A 20,189-nucleotide genomic window follows, 5' to 3' on the forward strand; every position below is an offset into this window, starting at 1 on the left:
CCCAAAGTAAAACTGTGTATACACTGAGAAACACAAGCAAACTCAGCCAGTGAGAGACACAGAACCCAGCCCCACTCACCAGGACAGCTCTGCAGATCAGGGCAGGATTCCTATGCGAGGTGGTAAGGCAGTGAAGACAATGGTGCCCTGTCCTCCCCATTCAAATTCAATTCAAAATACAAACCAGAAAAAAACTGTAAAATAAGTGTCAAGAAGTGTAGCTGAGGTTTGAATTTTCCCATGACAACTTATTATTATTGAAATAGGAAAATCCTTGCAAAAATTGTTTCTGGTTGCTGCATGCCCCTGCGTGGCAGGTGCCCTGAGCACATGCTTCCGGGTTTACTGGCAGAGAAAGTCCAGCATCTAGCTGAGTCTGAGGACAAGGGCTCCTTTTGCCCATTCCCACTGGAACTGGACCCTGCATCTCCTTCACCCCTTCCTGGGAATTTCAGCTGCCAAGTTTTCCCCCTCCCCAGCTAGTAGCAGCCCCTCTCGCTTCTCCCAGCTGTAGCCTTGGCTTAATCTCAAGACAGCTATTAGGGCCCCAGACTGGCCCTTGGCCATTAACTCCCTGGTGTCCTGGGACAAGTGGCTTCAAAGCTCTGGGCCCCAATTTCCCCATTTGGGGCCCACAGCTATGAAGGATAGCTCTGCAGAGATGCTAAAATAGGGAGAAAACGTGTGTTCTGCTTGTTGTGAGCAGTCGGCGAGATCCTAGGGTGAGCAGAAGCCGGCCCCTAGCACACAGGCCTCCTGACAGCCCAGACAAACTTCTCCCTACAGCCCTCAAATCTTTTCCTTTCCCGGCTGAGAGGTAGGCTCCCGGGACAGCTGGAATTCCTGGGGGTGGGGTGGGGAAAGGGAGCAGAGGGAGTGGAGAAGAACAGCAGAAAGGAAAGTGCCTTTTGGGAAGCCAATTCTGTCGGGGGAAGGGGCATCCCTCCACTTGACAAAAAAAAAAACAAAAAAAAAACCATAACTGCCCCACCTCTTCCCACCTGCCCCTTGAATGTGAGCTGCAGGCCAGCTGCCCCACTCCGCCTTCAAGGCCAGACTGCACCCAGGCTGCCTGACCTGGCAGATGTTGTCTCTGAAAGTTCAAACACAAAGCTCGGTCAAGTGTGAAATGTGCAGAAGGAGCTGTTTACAGGAACTCTGTGGGTAGCTCAGGGGTTCCTTCCCTGAAGTCGACTATTCTTCTCAACATAAGGACTCTGCAGAAAAATGGAGGCACTTTCTATAGCGTGAAGACACTTTTAAGAAGTGGGGGCCATTCTGGCAAGTCAGGAGCTTCCTAACTCTTTCGAGTTTCCTGAAGAGCGTTCCATCCTTCAAAACGGAGACACTTTCTGTGAAATGAAGATCTCTTTGATAAACAGAAGGCCCTTCTGTAAAGGGAAGAAGTTTTTCCAAAAAGAGGAGCCTTCTTCAAAGTGGAGGGACATGCTGTAAAGTGAGGAGAGTTCTCTAAAGGCCCTTTTGTAAAATGGATGGCCTGTTTGTAACCAAAGGACTCTTAAGGATCATGACAAAACAGAAGACTGTTAAAAAGGAGAACTCCTTTTTGTAAAGTGAGGCCCCTTCTGTAAAGAGAAGGATGTTTCTGTAAAGTGCAGACCCTAGTATAAAAAAAGACTCTACTTTCTGTAGAGTGGGACAGTCTAAGGCCATAGGGAATGGTGGGGACTGGGTTAAACTGGAAACTGGAAAGCACATGCCTAACCTGAAGTAGAAGCAGCAGCTTCTCCCCTCCACCCAGGTGTCACCTTGCAGTAATGCGGCCCTGTATTATCAGGTCTTCCAATATTTCAAGGGAATCCAGAAATCCAGATTTTTCTTCTTTTTTTTTTTTTTTTTTTTTGACAGAGTCTTACTCTGTCGCCCAGGCTGGAGTGCAGTGGCGCAATCTCAGCTCAGTGCTACCTCTGTCTCCCAGGTTCAAGTCATTCTCCAGCCTCAGCCTCCCGAGTAGCTGGGATTACAGGCACGCGCCACTACATCTGCCTAATTTTTGTATTTTTAATAGAGACGAGGTTTCACCACGTTGGCCAGGCTGGTCTTGAACTCCTGACCTCAGGTGATTCACCCGCCTCGGCCTCCCAAAATGCTGGGATTACAGGCATGAGCCACTGTGCCTGGCCGGGAAATCCAGGTTTTTCATGTGAAATCCCTTAATTTTAAAAACTGTGGGCAAGCCAAATGAAACTTGTGAGTCAAATTCAACTTGTGGGCCATCATGTTGCACTATCGGAGTTAGATGATCCTGAAGGCTCATTCTACTCCTGCTGTTTATGCCTTGCCCTATCTCACATGCTCTTGCCCTTGAGTAGAAGACTTGCAGGTCCTATCTCCCACTCCCTGGAAGGGCCCAGTTTCCTCTGTGTCTGAGCAGGCTCAGGGAGCTGGCCCATGCATTACTTGTCAGAAGTTCCCTGAACTGGAATCTGCCTTTTGTTCTGTCTGACCCGGTTTACCTTCTGCCCTGTGCAGGATGCCTAAAGAAGAGAGAGCAGGAGATTGTAAGAACACGCAGAAATCTCTGGAACTCAAGCTGTTCACTTTTTAGTAGAGGATATAAGATATGAGGATTCAACTGCTGAACACCTACTCTGGGCCAGGTGTTGTGTTGATGCTATCTCGTATGGCATCCTCCTAATGATCCGGTGAGCTATTACCCATTTTACAGATGAGGAAACTGACGCACAGAGAGACAAAATAATTTGCCTGCGGACAGCTAAAAGTGGTTGAGCTGGGACCAGATCCCAAGTGTGTCTGTGTCCAGAGTCACAGAGCACATCTTCAGTGACGGCTGAGTTAGGAAAGAAATCCCATTTGGAGGGGGGAGGAGAGAAGACTTCCTAAAGGAGGTGGTTTTTAGTTGTGCCATCCAGGATGGGGTGTGTTTTTTTTAGGTATAGATGGACTGAGAATGGCTCTGCAGACAAGGGAAGAAGAGTGGGCAAAAGTGTGGATATTGGGTGGGGAGGTATGAGTAAAGCACATATTTGAAGCACGTAATGTCATGGGTTTGCAAGAAGGCGCCACAGCAGGAAGAAGGATCAGGAAAGGCCAAAAGATACAAGCAAGCAGACACCCACTTCCCTACACCACAACCACCACCATAGACCTATAGGGGGCATGCAGAGACAGATGCAGGCACGAGAACAGACACAGGTATAGAAACAGACAGACACATCCACAAGATCTAAGGAGACCCAGGCGCAGAAACATCTAGAAACTCCCACATGCTTAGTGCCAAGGTGACATACAACCAGGCACAGAGGAGCACGTAACACATACAGACCCAGAGACACACGTGGATCTATATGCAAACACACAGATGGCCACACAGAAACAAGAACATTAAGACACACACACAAAATCCACGGGGACAAAGAAGGCCAGGCACATGCGCGCAGACACACACACACACACACACACACACACACACACACACACACACACACACACACACACACACCAAGCAGCCACATGAGAGCACAAGCAGCAGACACACACACACACACACACACACCAAGCAGCCACATGAGAGCACAAGCAGCCCATCCCTCTTCCAGTTGCTTGATTACTGTGAGGGCCTGGCCACCTCCTCCCTGCTTCTCTGGACTAGAGGCCAGAGGATAGGGGGCGGTAGCTCCACCCCCGCCCATCTCCCTCCCCCCGCCCCGGGAGGAGCTGGGGACTTCAGAGGACAGGAAGGGAAGGGAGTGGAGCTGCAGCTGGGAGCACTGGGAGCAGTAATTACCAGATGCTGGGGCTGCCACGCTGGCTGAGATTCCCCTTCCCGTGAGGCAAAGCCGCTAGGGGGATGGTCCCTCTGACCCTTGCCTCAACCCCAGGGACCCCAACACCCACCCATCTCCCTTACCATTCACCAGAGGCCTGGCCAAATCTGAGAGTTGGAGACACAGAGGGATTATGAGGGGAAAAGACAGATGATAAGAGAAAGACACTGGGACAAACACAAGGAGGGAGAGGACAGGAAAACAACAGAGACCCAGAGATGGATATAGAGGGAGATGGACAAAAGGAAGGGACAAGTCAGAAGGGAGACAGAGACAGAAAGGTTCACACAGGGCATGGCAATCAGCGAGGGATACAGGCCCAGGCAGAGGGGCAGGGACAAAAAGGGCAGGCCAGGGCCATCTGCTGAATATGGTGACAATGTGCCTTGCCAAGGGCTGGGGATGGATCTGCGGCATTGAATCCCTACAACAACCCTAGAAGGTGGGAATGACAACCCCATTTTCCAGATGAGAAAACCGAGGCTCAGAGGGGTGAGGTGACTTGCCCAAGGTCACATGACACTTTAGAAAGTGGCAGACCTGGGTCTGGGGGGCTCTCTCTGCTGCCAGCCCTTGCCAGAGTCAGGGAGGCCAAAACAGAGATCCCTGAGGGAATTCTCCAGAGAGAGAGAGAAGCAGTCAGCAAGCCTGGGAGATGCTCCCTAAGAGATGCGGTGAAAGTGACCCCAGCCTTCCCTGCCCCTCCCACACCCGCGCAGTGGGGGAGGGGCTGCGTCTACACCTGGAATGCATTAGGTAGGGGGGCCCCCCAGCCTAGGGGAGTAGGGAAGGAGCTGGAGGGGGAGCAGGGAAGGCAAAGGGGAAAGCGAAGGCAAAGGCGGTGGTGTGGGCGGTGGCAGCCCAGGCCTAGCAGGCCCCGGGCGGGCGGAAGGGCTTCTATGCCAGCTGCAGCTCCCAGAGGCCAGCCCTGCCAGTCCCGCCTTTCCCGCTTTCCACAGGCGCCTTCCCTCCGCGATTTAACCCCTTCCCTGCAGGGGCCATAGGGAAGCGCCAAGGAGGGCTCTTCCCTCTTAGTCTCAGCTACATACCTGTGCCCCTCACCCACCTGCCCTTACTCTGGGACCCAGATAGGCATATCTGATGCCAACTGGGTGCTGTCACCTAGATGTCCTGTCTTCAGGCTCCTCAGCCTCAGCACATCGTGAACGACACTCCTACCCCAGCCCCGGTCTGCTTCTCCTCCTGCCTTCCCCATCGCAGGAAGGACAACTCCATCCGCCCAGCTGCCCAAGTCCTAGGTTTCTTCCTCTCCCTCAACCCACATGTCCAGCCAGGCCCCAAGTCCTTTAGATGCACCGTGGTCAGTTGCTCTAGAATCCCTATGCTTCATTCCCCCTCCAGCCCCCTAACTGGTTTCCCTCCCATCTTCCGGGCCTCTACGAGGCATTCTCTACACCACTGCCAGCTTTTGGAAAACACAGTCCCCTGCAATCCCTTCAGCCTTGTGAAGGGCTCCCTTTGCCTTCAGCGGTGAAACTCCTGAGCACAGGGACAAGGAAGGCCTAGCTCAGGAACATTTCCCCGCCCCATGATCCAGCCACAATGGCTGTTTGTCTGTTCCTCGAAAGTGCTCTCTTCCGCCTAGGGCTTTGGCACATGTTGTTCCCATGACCCAAACTGCTAGTCTGCTTCTCCCTACCTCTGGACTCCTATTTATCCGTCAGGTCTCAACTCAAAATATCTCCTTTGCCCTGTCTGCCCACTCCCCCTACCCTCATGTGTTCTTGCAGCATCTGCGCTTGGAACTGCTTGTAGTGTGTCTTTCCTGCTAGATATCAGCTCCACGAGGACAGGGATAGTGACTGTCTTGTTGCCTACCTGGCACCTAAGCACAGGGCCTAGCACATAGTAGGCACTCAACAGGTACATGTTAAATAAAGAAATGCCCCCCTTGCTCCCCTCTTTCACTCTCCCTTCCCCTGTCCCCTATTTGCTCACCAAGTATTATTTACTGATGCCACAATGACCAGGTCTGTGATATTACAAATAGGGAAACTAAGACTCTGAGAGGGGAAGGGAGGCCTGGAGGAACAGTGAACCAATAGCAGAGCCAGGAGTGCTGAGCCTCCCTCGGCTACTGCCCTGCAGCCTTGTCTCAGGAGCTGTGTGTGTTTTCAGACATCGTTTGGAGGTGTCACACCTTCCAGGTCCAAGGAACTGGGCACCAGAGCCCAGAGAGGCTGGACTCATTGCTCCAAAGATGTTTGCTCTCTCCAGATGAGGGAACTGAACTCTGTGGTGCTAGCCAATGGCAGACTGCATTTCCTGCCCTCATTCCAGACAGGTCCTAGCCCCACCCAGCCAGCGTCTGGCCAGCTCTACATCTGCCTAAGGCATTTAGCTAACTGGCCCCCAGAAAGCCACGGCTTGGGTTTGTCTGGGGCATTGTTAGCTGCCACTCCACTCCACTCTCCCTTGAGGAAGCAGGCAGCCCCACCTGGGCCCTCCCCCAGGGACAGAGGGGCCTGAAAGGGCCAAGAGCGGACTGCCAACCATCTGCAATTTGGAAGCTTCTATTCTTTTAGTCTTGTCTGGGGAAGTCCTTTTCCCAGCTACCCAGTCTTTACATTTTGCTGTGTTTGTTTGGAAGGCCCTAGTGGACTAGGAACCAAATCTGGTTCTTTCCCCAGACTCTCCCCTGGAATCTCAAACTACTGCTCTCCAAAACTCCCCAGCAGACCCCACTACCCCCTCCTGTCCCAAACCCTCTCTTCTCCTTTCCATAAGCAAACCCCCTCACTGGCCTCTCAGGATGCCCTCAACAGAGAGAACACTGAGGGAACCACACAAATTTACTTTACCAATGTTTGATTTGCTTTTCAGAAGTACTCCTCCCTCAATACTTTGCAATAGCCAGCTACCCTGGGTGTACGTGAAATGGGTCTCAGCTTCATGCAAATATGTTTATTTATTTATTATTTTTTGAGACAGAGTCTCACTTTGTCACCCAGGCTGGAGTGCAGTGGCACAATCATGCTTCACTGCAGCCTCAAACTCCTGGGCACAAGTGATCCTTCCACCTCAGCCTCTCAAGTAGCTGTGACTACAGGCATACACCACCATGCCCTGCTAATTTAAAAATTTTTTTTGTAGAGACGGGGCCTCACTATGTAGCCCAGGCTGGTCATGAACTCCTGCCCTTAAGCAATCCTCCCCTATCAGCCTCCGAAAGGGCTGGGATTATAGGTGTGAGGCACCATGCCTGGCTTCAAATATGCTTTTTTTTTTTTTTTGAGACGGATTCTCGCTCTGTTGCCAGACTGGAGTGCAGTGGCAAGATCTCGGCTCACTGCAACTCCACCTCCTGGGTTCAGGCAATTCTCCTGCCTCAGTCTCCTGAGTAGCTGGGACTACAGGCGTGCGCCACCACGCCTGGCTAATTTTTGTATTTTTAGTAGACACGGGGTTTCACCATGTTGGCCAGGATGGTCTCAATCTCTTGACCTCGTGATCCATCCGCCTCGGCCTCCCAAAATGCTGGGATTACAGGCGTGAGCCACCGTGCCCAGCAAATATGCTTTATTTTATTTTATTTATTTTATTTTTTTGAGACAGAGTCTCGCTCTGTCACCCAGGCTGAAGCACAGTGGCACAATCTCGACTCACTGCAACCTCTGCCTCCTGGGTTCAAGCAATTCTCCTGCCTCAGCCTCCTGAGTAGCTGGGATTACAGGCGTGTGCCACCATACCCGGATGATTTTTTTTTTCTTTGAGACGGAGTCTCGCTCTGTCACCAGGCTAGAGTGCAGTGGCACAATCTTGGCTCACGGCAACCTCCGCCTCCCGGGTTCAAGTGATTCTCCTGCCTCAGCCTCCCAAGTAGCTGGGACTACAGGCACATGCCACCATGCCCAGCTAATTTTGTATTTTTAGTAGAGACAGGTTTTCACCATGTTGGCCAGGATGGTCTCGATCTCTTGACGTTGTGATCCACCCACCTTGGCCTCCCAAAGTGCTGGGATTACAGGCATGAGCCACTGTGCCTGGCTGATTTCTGTATTTTTAGTAGAGACAACATTACGCCATGTTGGCCAGGCTGGTTTCAAACTCCTGGCCTCAAGTGATCCACCCGCCTTGGCCTCCCAAAGTGCTAGGATTACTGGCGTGAGCCACCGTGCCCGGTCGATTTTATTTTTTAAGACACAGTCTTGGCCCGGCACAGTGGCTCATGCCTGTAATCTCAGCATTTTGGGAGGCCAAGGCGGGCAGATCACAAGGTCAGGAGTTCAAGACCAGCCTGGCCAACAGGGTGAAACCCTGTCTCTACTAAAAATACAAAAATTAGCTGGGCATGGTGGCGTGCGCCTGTAATCCCAGCTACTGGGAAGACTGAGGCAGGAGAATTGCTTGAACGGGGACCTGGGAGGTGGAAGTTGCAGTGAGCCGAGATTGCCACTGCACTCCAGCCTGGGTGACAGAGCAAGACTCCGTCAAAAAACAAAAACAAAGAAAACAACAACAAAAAAACCACAGTCTCGCTCTGTCACCCAGGTTGGAGTGCAGTAGTGCAATTTCGGCTCACTGCAACCTCTGCCTCCCGGGGTCAAGTGATTCTCGTGCCTCAGCGTCCTGAGCAGCTGAGATTACAGGTGTGAGCCACCGTGCCCAGCCCTCAAATATGCTTTAAAAACGGCTGGGTCTCAGCTTCATGAAACTGCTTTCCCCTGAAAAAAGGCATTTCTATGGCAAAGTTCCAGCAGGTACTGAATAATTCATCTGAGTGTGACCCTGCCAACCTTACTGTCTGTCTTCAAGGATGGGACTGGCTCCCAGATCTATACATGGTATGTGTTGGTGGTGAAAACTCCCAAACATCATTGGCCCAGGCCTCTTTCCTGAGCTTTCCAATCTTATGTCCAAATGCCTGCTTGCGAGATGACACAAACAAATGGGAAAACATTCCATGCTCATGGATAGGAAGACTGAATATTGTTCAAATGGCCATACTGCCCAAAGCAATTTACAGATTCAATGCTATTCCTATCAAACTACCAATGACATTCTTCACAGAATTTTAAAAAACTACTTAAAAATTAATATAGAACCAAAAGTGTCCAAATAGCCAAGGTAATCCTAAGTAAAAAGAACAAAGCCAGCTGGGCATGGTGGCTCAAGCTTATAATCCCAGCACTTTGGGAGGCCGAGGCAGGCGGATCACCTGAGGTCAGGAGTTTGAGACCAGCCTGGCCAACATGGAGAAACCATGTCTCTACTAAAAATACAAAAATTAGCCAGGCATGGTGGCGGGCGCCTGTAATCCCAGCTACTCAGGAGGCTGAGACAGGAGAATCACTTGAGCCCAGGAGGCAGAGGTTGCAGTGAGCCGAGATCATGCCACTGCACTCCAGCCTGGGCAACAGAGTGACACTCCGTCTGAAAAAAAAACAAAAACAAAAACCCCAAACCACAGTGGCTCACGCCTGTAATCCTAGCACTTTGGGAGGCCGAAGCGGACAGATCACAAGGTCAGGAGTTCAAGACCAGCCTGGCCAACGTGGCGAAACCCCGTCTCTACCAAAAATACAAAAATTAGCTGGGCACAGTGGCGTGTGCCTGTAATCCCAGCTACTCGAGAGGCTGAGGCAGGAGAATTGCTTGAACCGGGACCCAGGAGGAGGAGGTTGCAGTGAGCCGAGATCATGCCACTGCACTTCAGCCTGGGCTACAGAGCGAGACTCAGTCTCAAAAAAAAAAAAAAGAAAAAAAAGCCAGGTGCGGTGGCTCACGCCTGTAATCCCAGCACTTTGGGAGGCTGAGGTGGGTGGATCACGAGGTCAGGAGATCGAGACCACCCTGGCTAACACGGTGAAACCCCGTCTCTACTAAAAATACAAAAAATTAGCCGGGCGTGGTGGCGGGCGCCTGTAGTCCCAGCTACTTGGGAGACTGAGGCAGGAGAATTGCTTGAACCTGGGAGGCGGAGCTTGCAGTGAGCCAAGATCGTGCCACTGCACTCCAGCCTGGGCGACAGAGCGAGACTCCGTCTCAAGAACAATAACAAAACAACAACAACAACAAAAAACAAAACCAGAGGCATCACACTACCGACTTTAAACTATACTTACAGGGCTACAGTAACCAAAACAGCATGGTACTGGACAAAAACAGATACACAGACCAGTGGAACAGAATAGAGAGCCCAGAAATAAGGCCGCACACCTACAACCATCTAACCTCTGACAGAGTTGACAAAAGATGCAATGGGGAAAGGACTCCCTAGTCAATAAATGGTGCTGAGATAACTGGCTAGCTACATGCAGAAGACTGAAACTGGACCCCTTCCATACACCATATACTAAAATCAACTCAAGATGGATTAAAGACTTAAATGTAAAACCTAAAACTATAAAAACCCTGGAAGACAACCTAGGAAATACCATTTTGGACATAGGACCTGGCAAAGATTTCATAATGAAGGCACTAAAAGCAATTGCAATAAAAACAAAAATTGACAAATGGGACCTAATTAAATGAAAGAACTTCTGCACAGCAAAAGAAACTATCAACAGAGTAAACAACCTACAGAATGGGAGAAAATATTTGCAAACTATGCATCTGACAAAGGTCCAATATCCAGAATCTGTAAGGAACTTAAATCAACAAGCAATAAACAACCCCATTAAAAAGTGGGCAAAGGACTTGAACAGACACTTTTCAAAAGAAGACATACATGTGGCCAATAAGCATATGAAAAAAATGCTCAACATCAGCCAGGCGTGATGGCTCACACCTATAATCCTAGCACTTTGGGAGGCCGAGGTGGTTGGATCACCTGAGGTCAGGAGTTCGAGATCAGCCTGGCCAACATGGCGAAACCCCATCTCTACTAAAAATACAAAAATCAGCTGGGTGTGGTGCCAAGCACCTGTAATCTCAGCTACTTGAGAGGCTGAGGTGGGAGAATTGCTTCAACCTGGGAGGCAGAGGTTGCAGTGAGCTAAGATAGAGCCACTGCACTCCAGCCTGGGTGACAGAGAAAAAAAAAAGAAAAAATGCTCAACATCACTAATCATTAGAGAAATGCAAATCAAAACCACAATGAGATACCATTTCATACCAGTCGGAATGGCTATTACTAAAAAGTCAAAAAATAACACGCCAGGTTGCAGAGAAAAGGACATGCTTATACACTACTGGTGGGAATATAAATTAGTTCAGCTATTGTGGAAAGCAGTTTGGTGATTTCTCAAATAACTCAAGCAGAATTACCATTCAACTCAGTAATCTCATTATTGGGTATATACTCAAAGGAGTATAAATCGTTCTACCATAAAGACACATGCATATGTATGTTCATCACAGTGCTATTCACTATATCAAAGACATGGAATTAACCCAAATGCCCATCAATAGTAGACTGGACAAAGAAAATGTGTTATGTATACACCATGGAATACTATGCAGCCATAAAAAAGAATGAGATCATGATCATGTCCTTTGCAGAAACATGGATGGAGCTAGAGGCCATTATCCTTAGCAAACTAAGGCAGGAACAGAAAACCAAATACTGCATGTTCTCACTTATAAATGGGAGCTAAACATTGAGTACATATGGACACAAAGAAACAAAAAGCAGACACCGGGGCCTATTTGAGGGTGGAGGGAGGGAGGAGGGTAAGGATCGAAAAACTACCTATCAGGTACTATGCTTATTACCTGGGTGGTAAAATAATCTGTATACCAAATCCCCCTGACATGCAGTTTACCCATATAACAAACTTGCACATGTACCCCTGAACCTAAAATAAAAGCTTAAAAAAAGATTATGGTAAACTCATACAATGGCATATTATTATGCAGTCATTAAAATGTTGTTCAAAAAAAATAAAATGTTCATGAAGAGTTTTTAATGATGTTGGAAAAATACATACATTAAATGAAAAAGCATGATATAAAGTTGAACATATAGTATGATTTCAATTATGTAAAATATACATCAATATGTAGAAAAAGATCTAGCAGAAAACAGGCCAAAATATTAAAAGTGATCATCCTGGGTAGTAAAAAACAAAAATGAACCAAACCCACAAATGCCTTCTGGCCATCTTCACCTGCATGTACCCCCAGGCGTTTCGAATTCAACTTGTCTCAAACATAATTCACTATCTTCCCTCAAACCTCCTCCCTCTCTTGTATATAGATGGCCCTACCAACATCCACCAGGTCACTGTAGTTGGTTTCAGAAAACAACATGGAGCAATCTGGACTTTGCCTTCTGTCTCAGCCTCTACATCCAAGCTACTACCAAGGCCTGTCCATGCTAGCATCTAAATATCTCTCAGATCTTACCCTCCTTACCTGCCATCGCTCTAACCCAAGCTATCACTTCTCTCTGGGGAAACTGCAACACTCACCTGCCTGTCTCCCTGCTTCCACTCTTGCACCCCTTCCATCCATTTTCCCCATGCAGCTAGGCAGAGTTTCCAAACACCCCCATCTGAGCATGTCATTCTCATTAATAAACCCTTCGATGGTTTCTCTTCACCCTCAGAAGAAAGTTCCTTGTCAGCCTTGTCACTCCACTCCTCCCAATACCAGCCCTATTCCCCAGTGCCCCATGTCTCGCTGCCTTTGCTCCCACTGAACCTCTTACCTGAATTGTCCTCCATGTTCTTCTCTAGCTCTACAACCCTTTATTGACACCTCTCTAGAGCGCTTCCTTAGGGCCAGACCCTGCACTGGGCACTTATGATGCCAGGGTTTCCTCTGCCTAGAGTCCCAGAATGGCAACTGCCTTCCAATTTGAACTGCCAAATGGCAGCCATTCATGAGAGCTGAGAATAAGGGTAAACTGAGGCAGCCAGTGTTTGTGTGTATGAGGGCGGGAGGTTGACTCTCCCTTTGTGTTTAATCCCGTGCCTCCATTTGCGGTTGGGAGTGAGTTGACAGAAGCCCACGTGGGGCCCTAGGGAAAGGGCCTTAGATGGGGAGGGAGGCCGATGTATTCTCCTGGCCCTAATGATGCTGACTCACTGTAGGACCATGGCTAAAAAAAATCACTACCTCTCTGAGCCTTCCTCACTGCCTCATCTGGAAAACGGACTTAACTAGTGGTTCCCACTCTAGGCTGTGCATCACAATCACCTAAGGAGCTTTTGAAAATAGGTTCCTTAGTTGTCAACCCCAAGATTCTGGCGCTCTGAGATGGAATGTGTAATCCCATTTCTTTTTAAGGTCAACAAGAGATTCTGATGCTCACTCAGTTTGGGAAACCCAGAACGAGACAGTATTTAGAGTCTTTTCTAGCTCCAATTTTTACTCTTGGAGACTGTGAAGATGCCTCAGGATCCAAATGAGAAAGAGTCAGCCCCTCCTCTTGCCCCCCTCAACTGGCTCAGTTTCCCCCATTACCCACAAAACGGCTCTAACATCAGGTGCAACTCCTTTGACTTAGCTAGGGTCAGACACCAATATCCCCACAATCCCCGCATCTGGAAGGACATTCTAGGCCTCAACCCTGAGGAATAGAGCAGCCATCTCTGCAAACCCCTGCAAGCAAACCGCTTTCTGACTCTCTCAAACCCCTCTCTGGCATTTCACTGGGTTTTCCCAGTGATCCAACGAGGACTTTGGTTTAATCAACCTGGAAAATGGGCATAATAACAATTGTCCCTTTCCCCACCAAGAAGCAGACAGGATCACTGAAAGAGAAAGCACTTTGAAGCAATTCAAGGCTGTTCACATGGCTAAGATACAATTATTATTTTTAAAAGCCTCCCCCCACCCCCAGGATGAGCCACTGAGCCCTAAAGATGGTGATTCAATAAAGGTCTCAGCAGTGTTAGGGAGGAAGTCAGCAGGCACACGGAAATCTTAACATATGGACCAGCATGTTTCAGCCCTTTAATTGAAGCTCAGGAAACCCTCTCTGTCTCTCTCTTACACACACACCCTACAACCACTAACTCTGCCCTCTTAGGGCCAATTATAGGCGAGTCCCATGGAGAAGCCAAGTCACTTGTGCCTACCCCTGGGCCGGCTGGGCAGTGGGGGAGGCGGCCTCTCACAACCCATGCTGCAGTGAATCACATGGCCCGGCGCCTGCCTAGTCAGGGCCTGAGTAATTCCTCCGCCTCTTCTTCAGAAGGTTTTTCTCTTATTTTTTAACTTAATTTTATTTTTTTAAACTCCTGGTTGCTAAGGATTTATACCATGCTGCAGGCTTTACAACCATTAACTCATAGACTCCTCATTGCATTCTCTACATGAAGAAACTGAGGTTCAGAGAAGGGAAGTCACTCACCCAGGGTCACAAAGTGAATTAGTTAGGAGGCCAGGTCCTTCCCTGACACTTGTCTTATTCCTAATCCCCATCTTGAATAAAAAAAAAAAGACACCCACTATGCAATTACAGAGGCAGGGACTTCGTTGAGGAAAAGGATCCTGGGAACTCTGTGTTGCGTTTTTGGGGAGGAGGAGAGTGGTTTAGGAAGGGTATTATGATTTGTAATTTGAATGAATTGGTGGATTGGGAAGGCATATTCAGAATCATCACCATGTATTGATTACAGAGGCCAGAGACTGGGGGTCTAGACATTGCCCAGCTATTGACTTTCAGATCAAGAGTATCCAGAGGGCAGGAATTTGGTGTCCTTCTTTTAGGCAATAGTTACTGAGGGCCTACTATGTGCTTCTTTAGTATCTGTTTAGGCATTTATTTAATGAGGATTTCTTGAACACCTGCTGTGTGTTAGGCACTGCGCTAGTTGCTGGGGATACAACAGTGAGCAAAAGAGATATAATCGCCTTGCCCCCATGGAGCTCACATTCTAGTGGAGGAAGATAGGCCATAAACGAGTAGACACATACAATAAGATAATTTCAGATTGTACTAAGTGCAAGGATGGAAGCACACTCACAGTCTCTGATGGAGACTCACAAGTGGCCCTACCTAAAGTGGTTAGGGACAGTCTCTTGGAAGAGGTGACATTGACCTGAGACATGCAAGACAAGGAGCAAGCCAGGTGGAGGGCTAGGGGAAGAGCTTCCAGCCAGAAGGAAAAGCCAATGCAAAAGTCCTGGGGTGGGAGTGCTTGTGGCCTGTTTTGGCATCTGCAAAAAGGCACTGGCTTTACACAGTGTCAAGGGGAGTTTGGAAAGCCAGCAGAAGTAACGTGCAGGCCAGGGCGTTAAGGGCCTGTTGCCAGCTGGTTATCTTCAGCCCACACTGAGGGAGACCCCTGAAATCTCCCAGAGGTTCCATGACTAGCCCAAGGTCATGACGGCACCAAAAGGCACATCCTGCCCATGCTTTATACTTCACTACTGCTACCTGGTGCAAGGCCACGGTCCCAGAGATCTGTGGAGCCTGAGGTGTGAACCCGGGAGCCCCCAAGGGCTTAACAACTCCTTCAGTCCCAGTGGAAGGGAGGGCAGATGTGCGCTGCTCTTCTTCTGTGGCTCCTGGGCTCAGGCCCGTATGAGACTGTCCCCAGATGGGGAAGGTCCTGCTGCGCTCCTCAGACACTCAGGTCTGTGTAGCACAAAGGCAGTGGTCTGTGGCCTCAGCCTGACTTAGAGCTGCTCCACCTTTTCGAATCGAAGAAACCATCCTGATTTCACATCACAACCAACCTCGTGGCCCTGCAGCTCTCCAGCTCCTGCTACAACTGGCTTCTGCCTCTGTTGGCTTTTCTGCTGTCTCCCTACCTATCAGCCCCACCAGCCTTCTCCTCTAGCCTGACTCCCAAGGCCCACCTCTTCCACCTTTCTCTCTCATCAGCACCTTCTACTCCTTCCTTCCCTTGTTCTCCCGCCACACACACCTGGCAAAATCCCAACCTTGGATCAATCCACCATCTTTCTTTCTTTTTTTTTTTTTTTCCGCTCCTACTCCAGGGCTGCTGAATAGTACAGGAGAAAATCACATAAGCAAAAGGCTTGGCATTACTTTCATGGTCTCCAGCCTCAGTTTGGGGAAGCAGAAAGACCACAGACTTTGGACACAAATAGATCTGGTTTGAATCGTGGCTCCATACTAGCTGTGTGACCTTGGGCAAGTTGCTTAACTTCTCTGAGCTTCAGTTTCCTTCCCTACAAAATGGGACTAAAGGTATCTACTTCATGAGGGTTCCTGAAGCTGAAATGAAAATCCACGTAAAGCACCCAGCCCAGTGCCTGGTACAATGTAGGCGCTTGGCAAATGGAAGGCTCCTTTTTTTCTTCTGTTCTCCAAACTAAACCCTGGTTTCCCCAACCAAATATCCGTTGCTGCCTTGCAATCCTCCCTCTTTTTCTCGCGAGTGCTCCCTCTCCCATTAGCCTCAGCAGACAGACAAGAAGGGGGTTGGAGAGGTTGAGGGGCACAAGGGACAGAGAGGAGATGGGGACAGAGGTTGAAAGGACTGGACACAAGGCCAAGGGACGTGGGGAGGGGGAGGGGTTTGAGGGAACCCAAAGGGCCGAGGTAAGCGACCCTGTCCCAAAGTGGGGCATAGAGGGCTCGAGAACAAGAACCCGCTCCCAGTACCAGGCCCATGGCCCGGGCTCCCATGCTCTCTCAGTCACTCACTCACCAGGCCGAGGCTGCGAGCCCTCCAGGTGGTAAGAGAAGCGCAGGGCCCGGTGGTGCTGTGGACTGGGACCGCAGGGCAAGACCCGGTGGCCTGGAGCAGCGCCCAGGCTGGTGTCCGAGGGTCCGACAAACTGGGGATCCAGTGGGCCGCCAAGAACCGAACCTGAGCCCCTGCGCGCCAGCAGTCCGGGTTCCGAAGCTCCAGGGTCCGAGTCGGCACAGGCCGGCGGAGCAGCGCCCGGCGGGTTCGCGGCCGGGTGTTCGGGCTCCGAAGGCCCGGCGCCCCCCGGGGCTCGGTGGCCATGCATGGTCCGGGCCTGGGCGCGGGGCCCGAGCTCCCCGCTTGGCTCCAGCTCCTGGGGCGGAGGCGCGGGCGGAGGAGGCCCGGCGCCCGGCGGAGCAGCGGCCTCAGGATCGGGGGGCGGGGCTGCGGGCTCAGCCCCACTGCGGAGACTCAAGCCCCCAGCCCGGGCCCGGGCCAGCAGCCGTGGCAGCGGTGGCAGTAGCAGCAGCAGCCGCGGCCACCGCCGCTGCCGTGCCAGGCATTGCCGGCCCCGGCCCCGGCCCCGCGCGGGGAGTGGGCTCGGCGGGGCCGGGGGCCCGCTGGGGAGCGCTGTCTATGCGGCTGCGGTTGGGCGAGGGCTGGAGGGCTACGCTCGGCGGGGACTCTCCCGTGGACGGCGAGCCACTTCCGTGGCCCCGGGGCGAGAAGTCGGTCGGATCCAAGTGCGGGGTCTCTTCTTTCTCCCCGAATGGGAATAGATCTGGGCTCTCCTGGCTGGTTGGGAAGCGTTCTTCCTCCCGCCGCAGCCGAGGCCGGGGGCGGAGGAGAGGGGAGGGGAGAGGAAGGGAGGGAAGAGAGAACGGCGGTGGCCGGGGGCGCGCGTGTGCGCTGCGCTTGGGCTGCGGGGCTCGCCTTCAGCCAGTCGTCCCAGACGATGCTCCAGCCGCGGGGGCAGGAGAACGGCCTGGGCCGGGCTCCACCGTCCTCCCCAGCTTCAGCCTGGGTCTCGGCGGCGGCGGGCGGGAAGGAGCCCTGGGAAGGGGGGTGGGGAGGCGGGAGCCTCGCAGAGGGAGCCGCAGCCACAGCGGCGCTGGGACCCAGTTACCGGGGCCCCGCCCCCTCGCCCGGGATTTGCGCCTGACCACGCCCCCTCGCTCGGGCCCGCCTCACTTTTCGCTGCTACGGCTCTCAAGGCCCTCCTGCCCCTTAAAAAATTCCCCCGCTTTCCCCACAGGCAAGTCTCCGGTCTCAAACCCCTCCCCCCATATCTGCCCTTCCAACCCATCTCAGGTCTTCCCCCGTCTGCTTGCCCTTCACTCTCTTTTCCAAAAGCCTTTCCGCATGTTCCCGAGTGTTCCTAGGGCTTGGCTCATAGAGGACCTGTCTCTGATTCTCCTTCACTCTGCTCAGACCAGATATCATGATCCCTTACTTAGTCACTTTCTTAAATACCCTCAGTTCCCTGATTTGTCGCATCCGCCTGGCAACATCCCAGTCTTGAATCGGTCCAACTGTCCGCCTTTTTCATGCCTGCGCCCAGGCAGCTAAACATTGCTGGAGAAAACTATTCAACTTCACAGATTTGTGCCACTATAAACCCATGGTTCCCAGCTTCTACCAGGCCCTCAGTTTTGACCCACAACCCTACTAGTGAGCTCTCCCTCCGTTCTCCACAGTGACCATTTCAAACCTTCTCCTTTCCCCTCAAACCCCAACTGCTCCATCTGCCCTGTAACCCTCAGCAAATAACCTGACCTACTGCAGAGAGTAAACAGAGCCACCGTAGAGGAAGCTCTTGACTTTTTGCTACGAAGCCTAGGAATTTGTCCTTGCTCCTTCCCAACAGCATCTAAACATAGACCTCTTCCATCTAAAAACAAATAAACAATTACCAAGAATTCTGCCTCTCCAACCACCTCCTTCTCTTCTACAAACTTCTCAAAAGAGTTGCCTACACCCAACTGTCTTCATTTTCCCACCTCCCACTTATCTTTCAACCCACTCCAATCTGCCTCCACTACTTGCTTGAAACTGCTCTCTCTCATCAGGGTCTGCCATGAAACATCTCACTAAATCCCATAGAATCTTTTCTTTTCTTTTTTTTTTTTTTTTGAGACAGAGTCTCACTCTGTCGCCCAGGATGGAATGCAGCGGCACGATCTCGGCTCACTACAATCTCCGCCTCCTGGGTTCAAGCGATTCTTCTGCCTCAGCCTCCCGAGTAGCTGGGATTACAGGCGCTCGCCACTACGCCCAGCTAATTTTTTGTATTTTTAGTAGAGACGGGGTTTCACCATATTGGCCAGACTTGTCTCGAACTCCTAACCTTGTAATTCGCCTGCCTGGGTCTCCCAAAGTGCTGGGATTACAGGCGTGAGCCACCGCGCCCAGCCCCCACAGAATCTTTTCAGAGGTTATCCTACTTGGTTTCTTGATAGCATTTGCCACTGTTGACCACTCCCTCCTCCTTAAACCACTTCCATGACACTGCACTTTCTTTGTTTTTCTTCTACTTCCTTAGTAATTCTTTTTTACTTTCCAAGCTCCTCTTTGTCCAACCCTTTATGCTGGTGCTCTTTAGGGCTTTGGCCTGAGCGCTCTTCTCCTCTCTCTACATATAGTTTTTTTATTTTCTTTCTTTCTTTCTGAGACAGTCTTGCTCTGTCGCCTGGGCTGGAGTGCAGTGGCGCGATCTAGGCTTACTGCAACTTCCGCCTACCGGGTTCAAGCTATTCTTCTGCCTCAGCCTCCCAAGTAGCTGGCATTACAGGCATGCACCACCACGCCCGAATAATTTTTGTATTTTTAGTAGAGACGGGGTTTCGCCATATTGGCCAGGCAGGTCTCCAACTACTGACCTCAAGTGATCCACTTGAGGAAAGAGAAGCCTCGGATTACAGGCCGCTCTTTTCTTTATCTCATTTGCTCCCATGGCTTCAATGATCATATCTTTGCTGATGACTCCCAAATTGATACCTCAAAACCAGATATTTCTCCTGACCCATGCATTCAACTGGTTACTAGGCAGCTCTACCTGAATATCCCAGAGACACCTAAAACCTCAGCTTCTTCCCAACTCAAGGCATCCTCCTTCCAACCTGTTTGTCCTTCTTTGTGTCTTACCTTAGTGAATGACCCCAGTCAAAGCAGAAACCCGGGTTACACCCTTAATTCTTTTCTCTCCTCCATCCCCCATGCAGTCACCAAGTCCCATCATTTTGACCTCCTACCAAATCTATTTATGTAGTCTCTACATTTCTGGGGCCACTACCCTGGTTTAGACCAGAACCATTTCTAACCTGCAATCCTGTCACAGCCTCCCTATTTCAGTCTTGTTCTCTGGAATCTATTCTCTACACTATAGGCAGTGTATATCTTTTGAAAACATAAATAAGGCCAGGTGCGGTGGCTCGCACCTGTAATACCAGCACTTTGGGAAGCCGAAGCGGGCGGATCACTTCAGGTCAGGAGTTCGAGATCAGCCTGGCCAAGATGGTGAAACCCCATCTCTACCAAAAATACAAAAATTAGCCGGGCGTGGGGGCGGATGCCTGTAATCCCAGCTACTCGGGAGGCTGAGGCAGAGAACTGCTTGAACCCGGGAGGCGGAGGTTGCAGTGAGCCAAGATCGTGCTGCTTCCAGCCTGGGCGACAGAGCGAGACTTGTCTCAAAAAAAAAATTATAAATATAAATAAATAATTAAATAAAAGTTAAATCAAATTATATCACTCCCATGTTTAGGACCCTTCAGTGAGTCTCTACTGGCTCAAAAGGAAACCGACCTTCCTTAACAGGAAAGGTTAAACAGCCCTTCATGATCTGTGCCCCTGCCAGCCTTTC

The 20,189-nt window shown here is 50.6% G+C and overlaps 1 protein-coding gene across 1 annotated transcript in view; it reads right to left on the bottom strand.

The window, feature by feature from the left end:
- The window catches only part of FGD1 (FYVE, RhoGEF and PH domain containing 1), a 49,991-nt gene extending 33,339 nt beyond the window's left edge, over positions 1 to 16,652 (bottom strand). The window contains exon 1 of the mRNA XM_054471278.2: positions 16,346 to 16,652. Coding sequence (XP_054327253.1) covers positions 16,346 to 16,652 — 307 coding nt within the window. The remainder of the gene's footprint in view (positions 1 to 16,345) is intronic.
- Positions 16,653 to 20,189: the final 3,537 nt, after the last annotated feature.

Source organism: Pongo pygmaeus, chromosome X (genome assembly GCF_028885625.2).
Source record: "Pongo pygmaeus isolate AG05252 chromosome X, NHGRI_mPonPyg2-v2.0_pri, whole genome shotgun sequence".
In the NCBI taxonomy this organism is placed as follows: domain Eukaryota; kingdom Metazoa; phylum Chordata; class Mammalia; order Primates; family Hominidae; genus Pongo; species Pongo pygmaeus.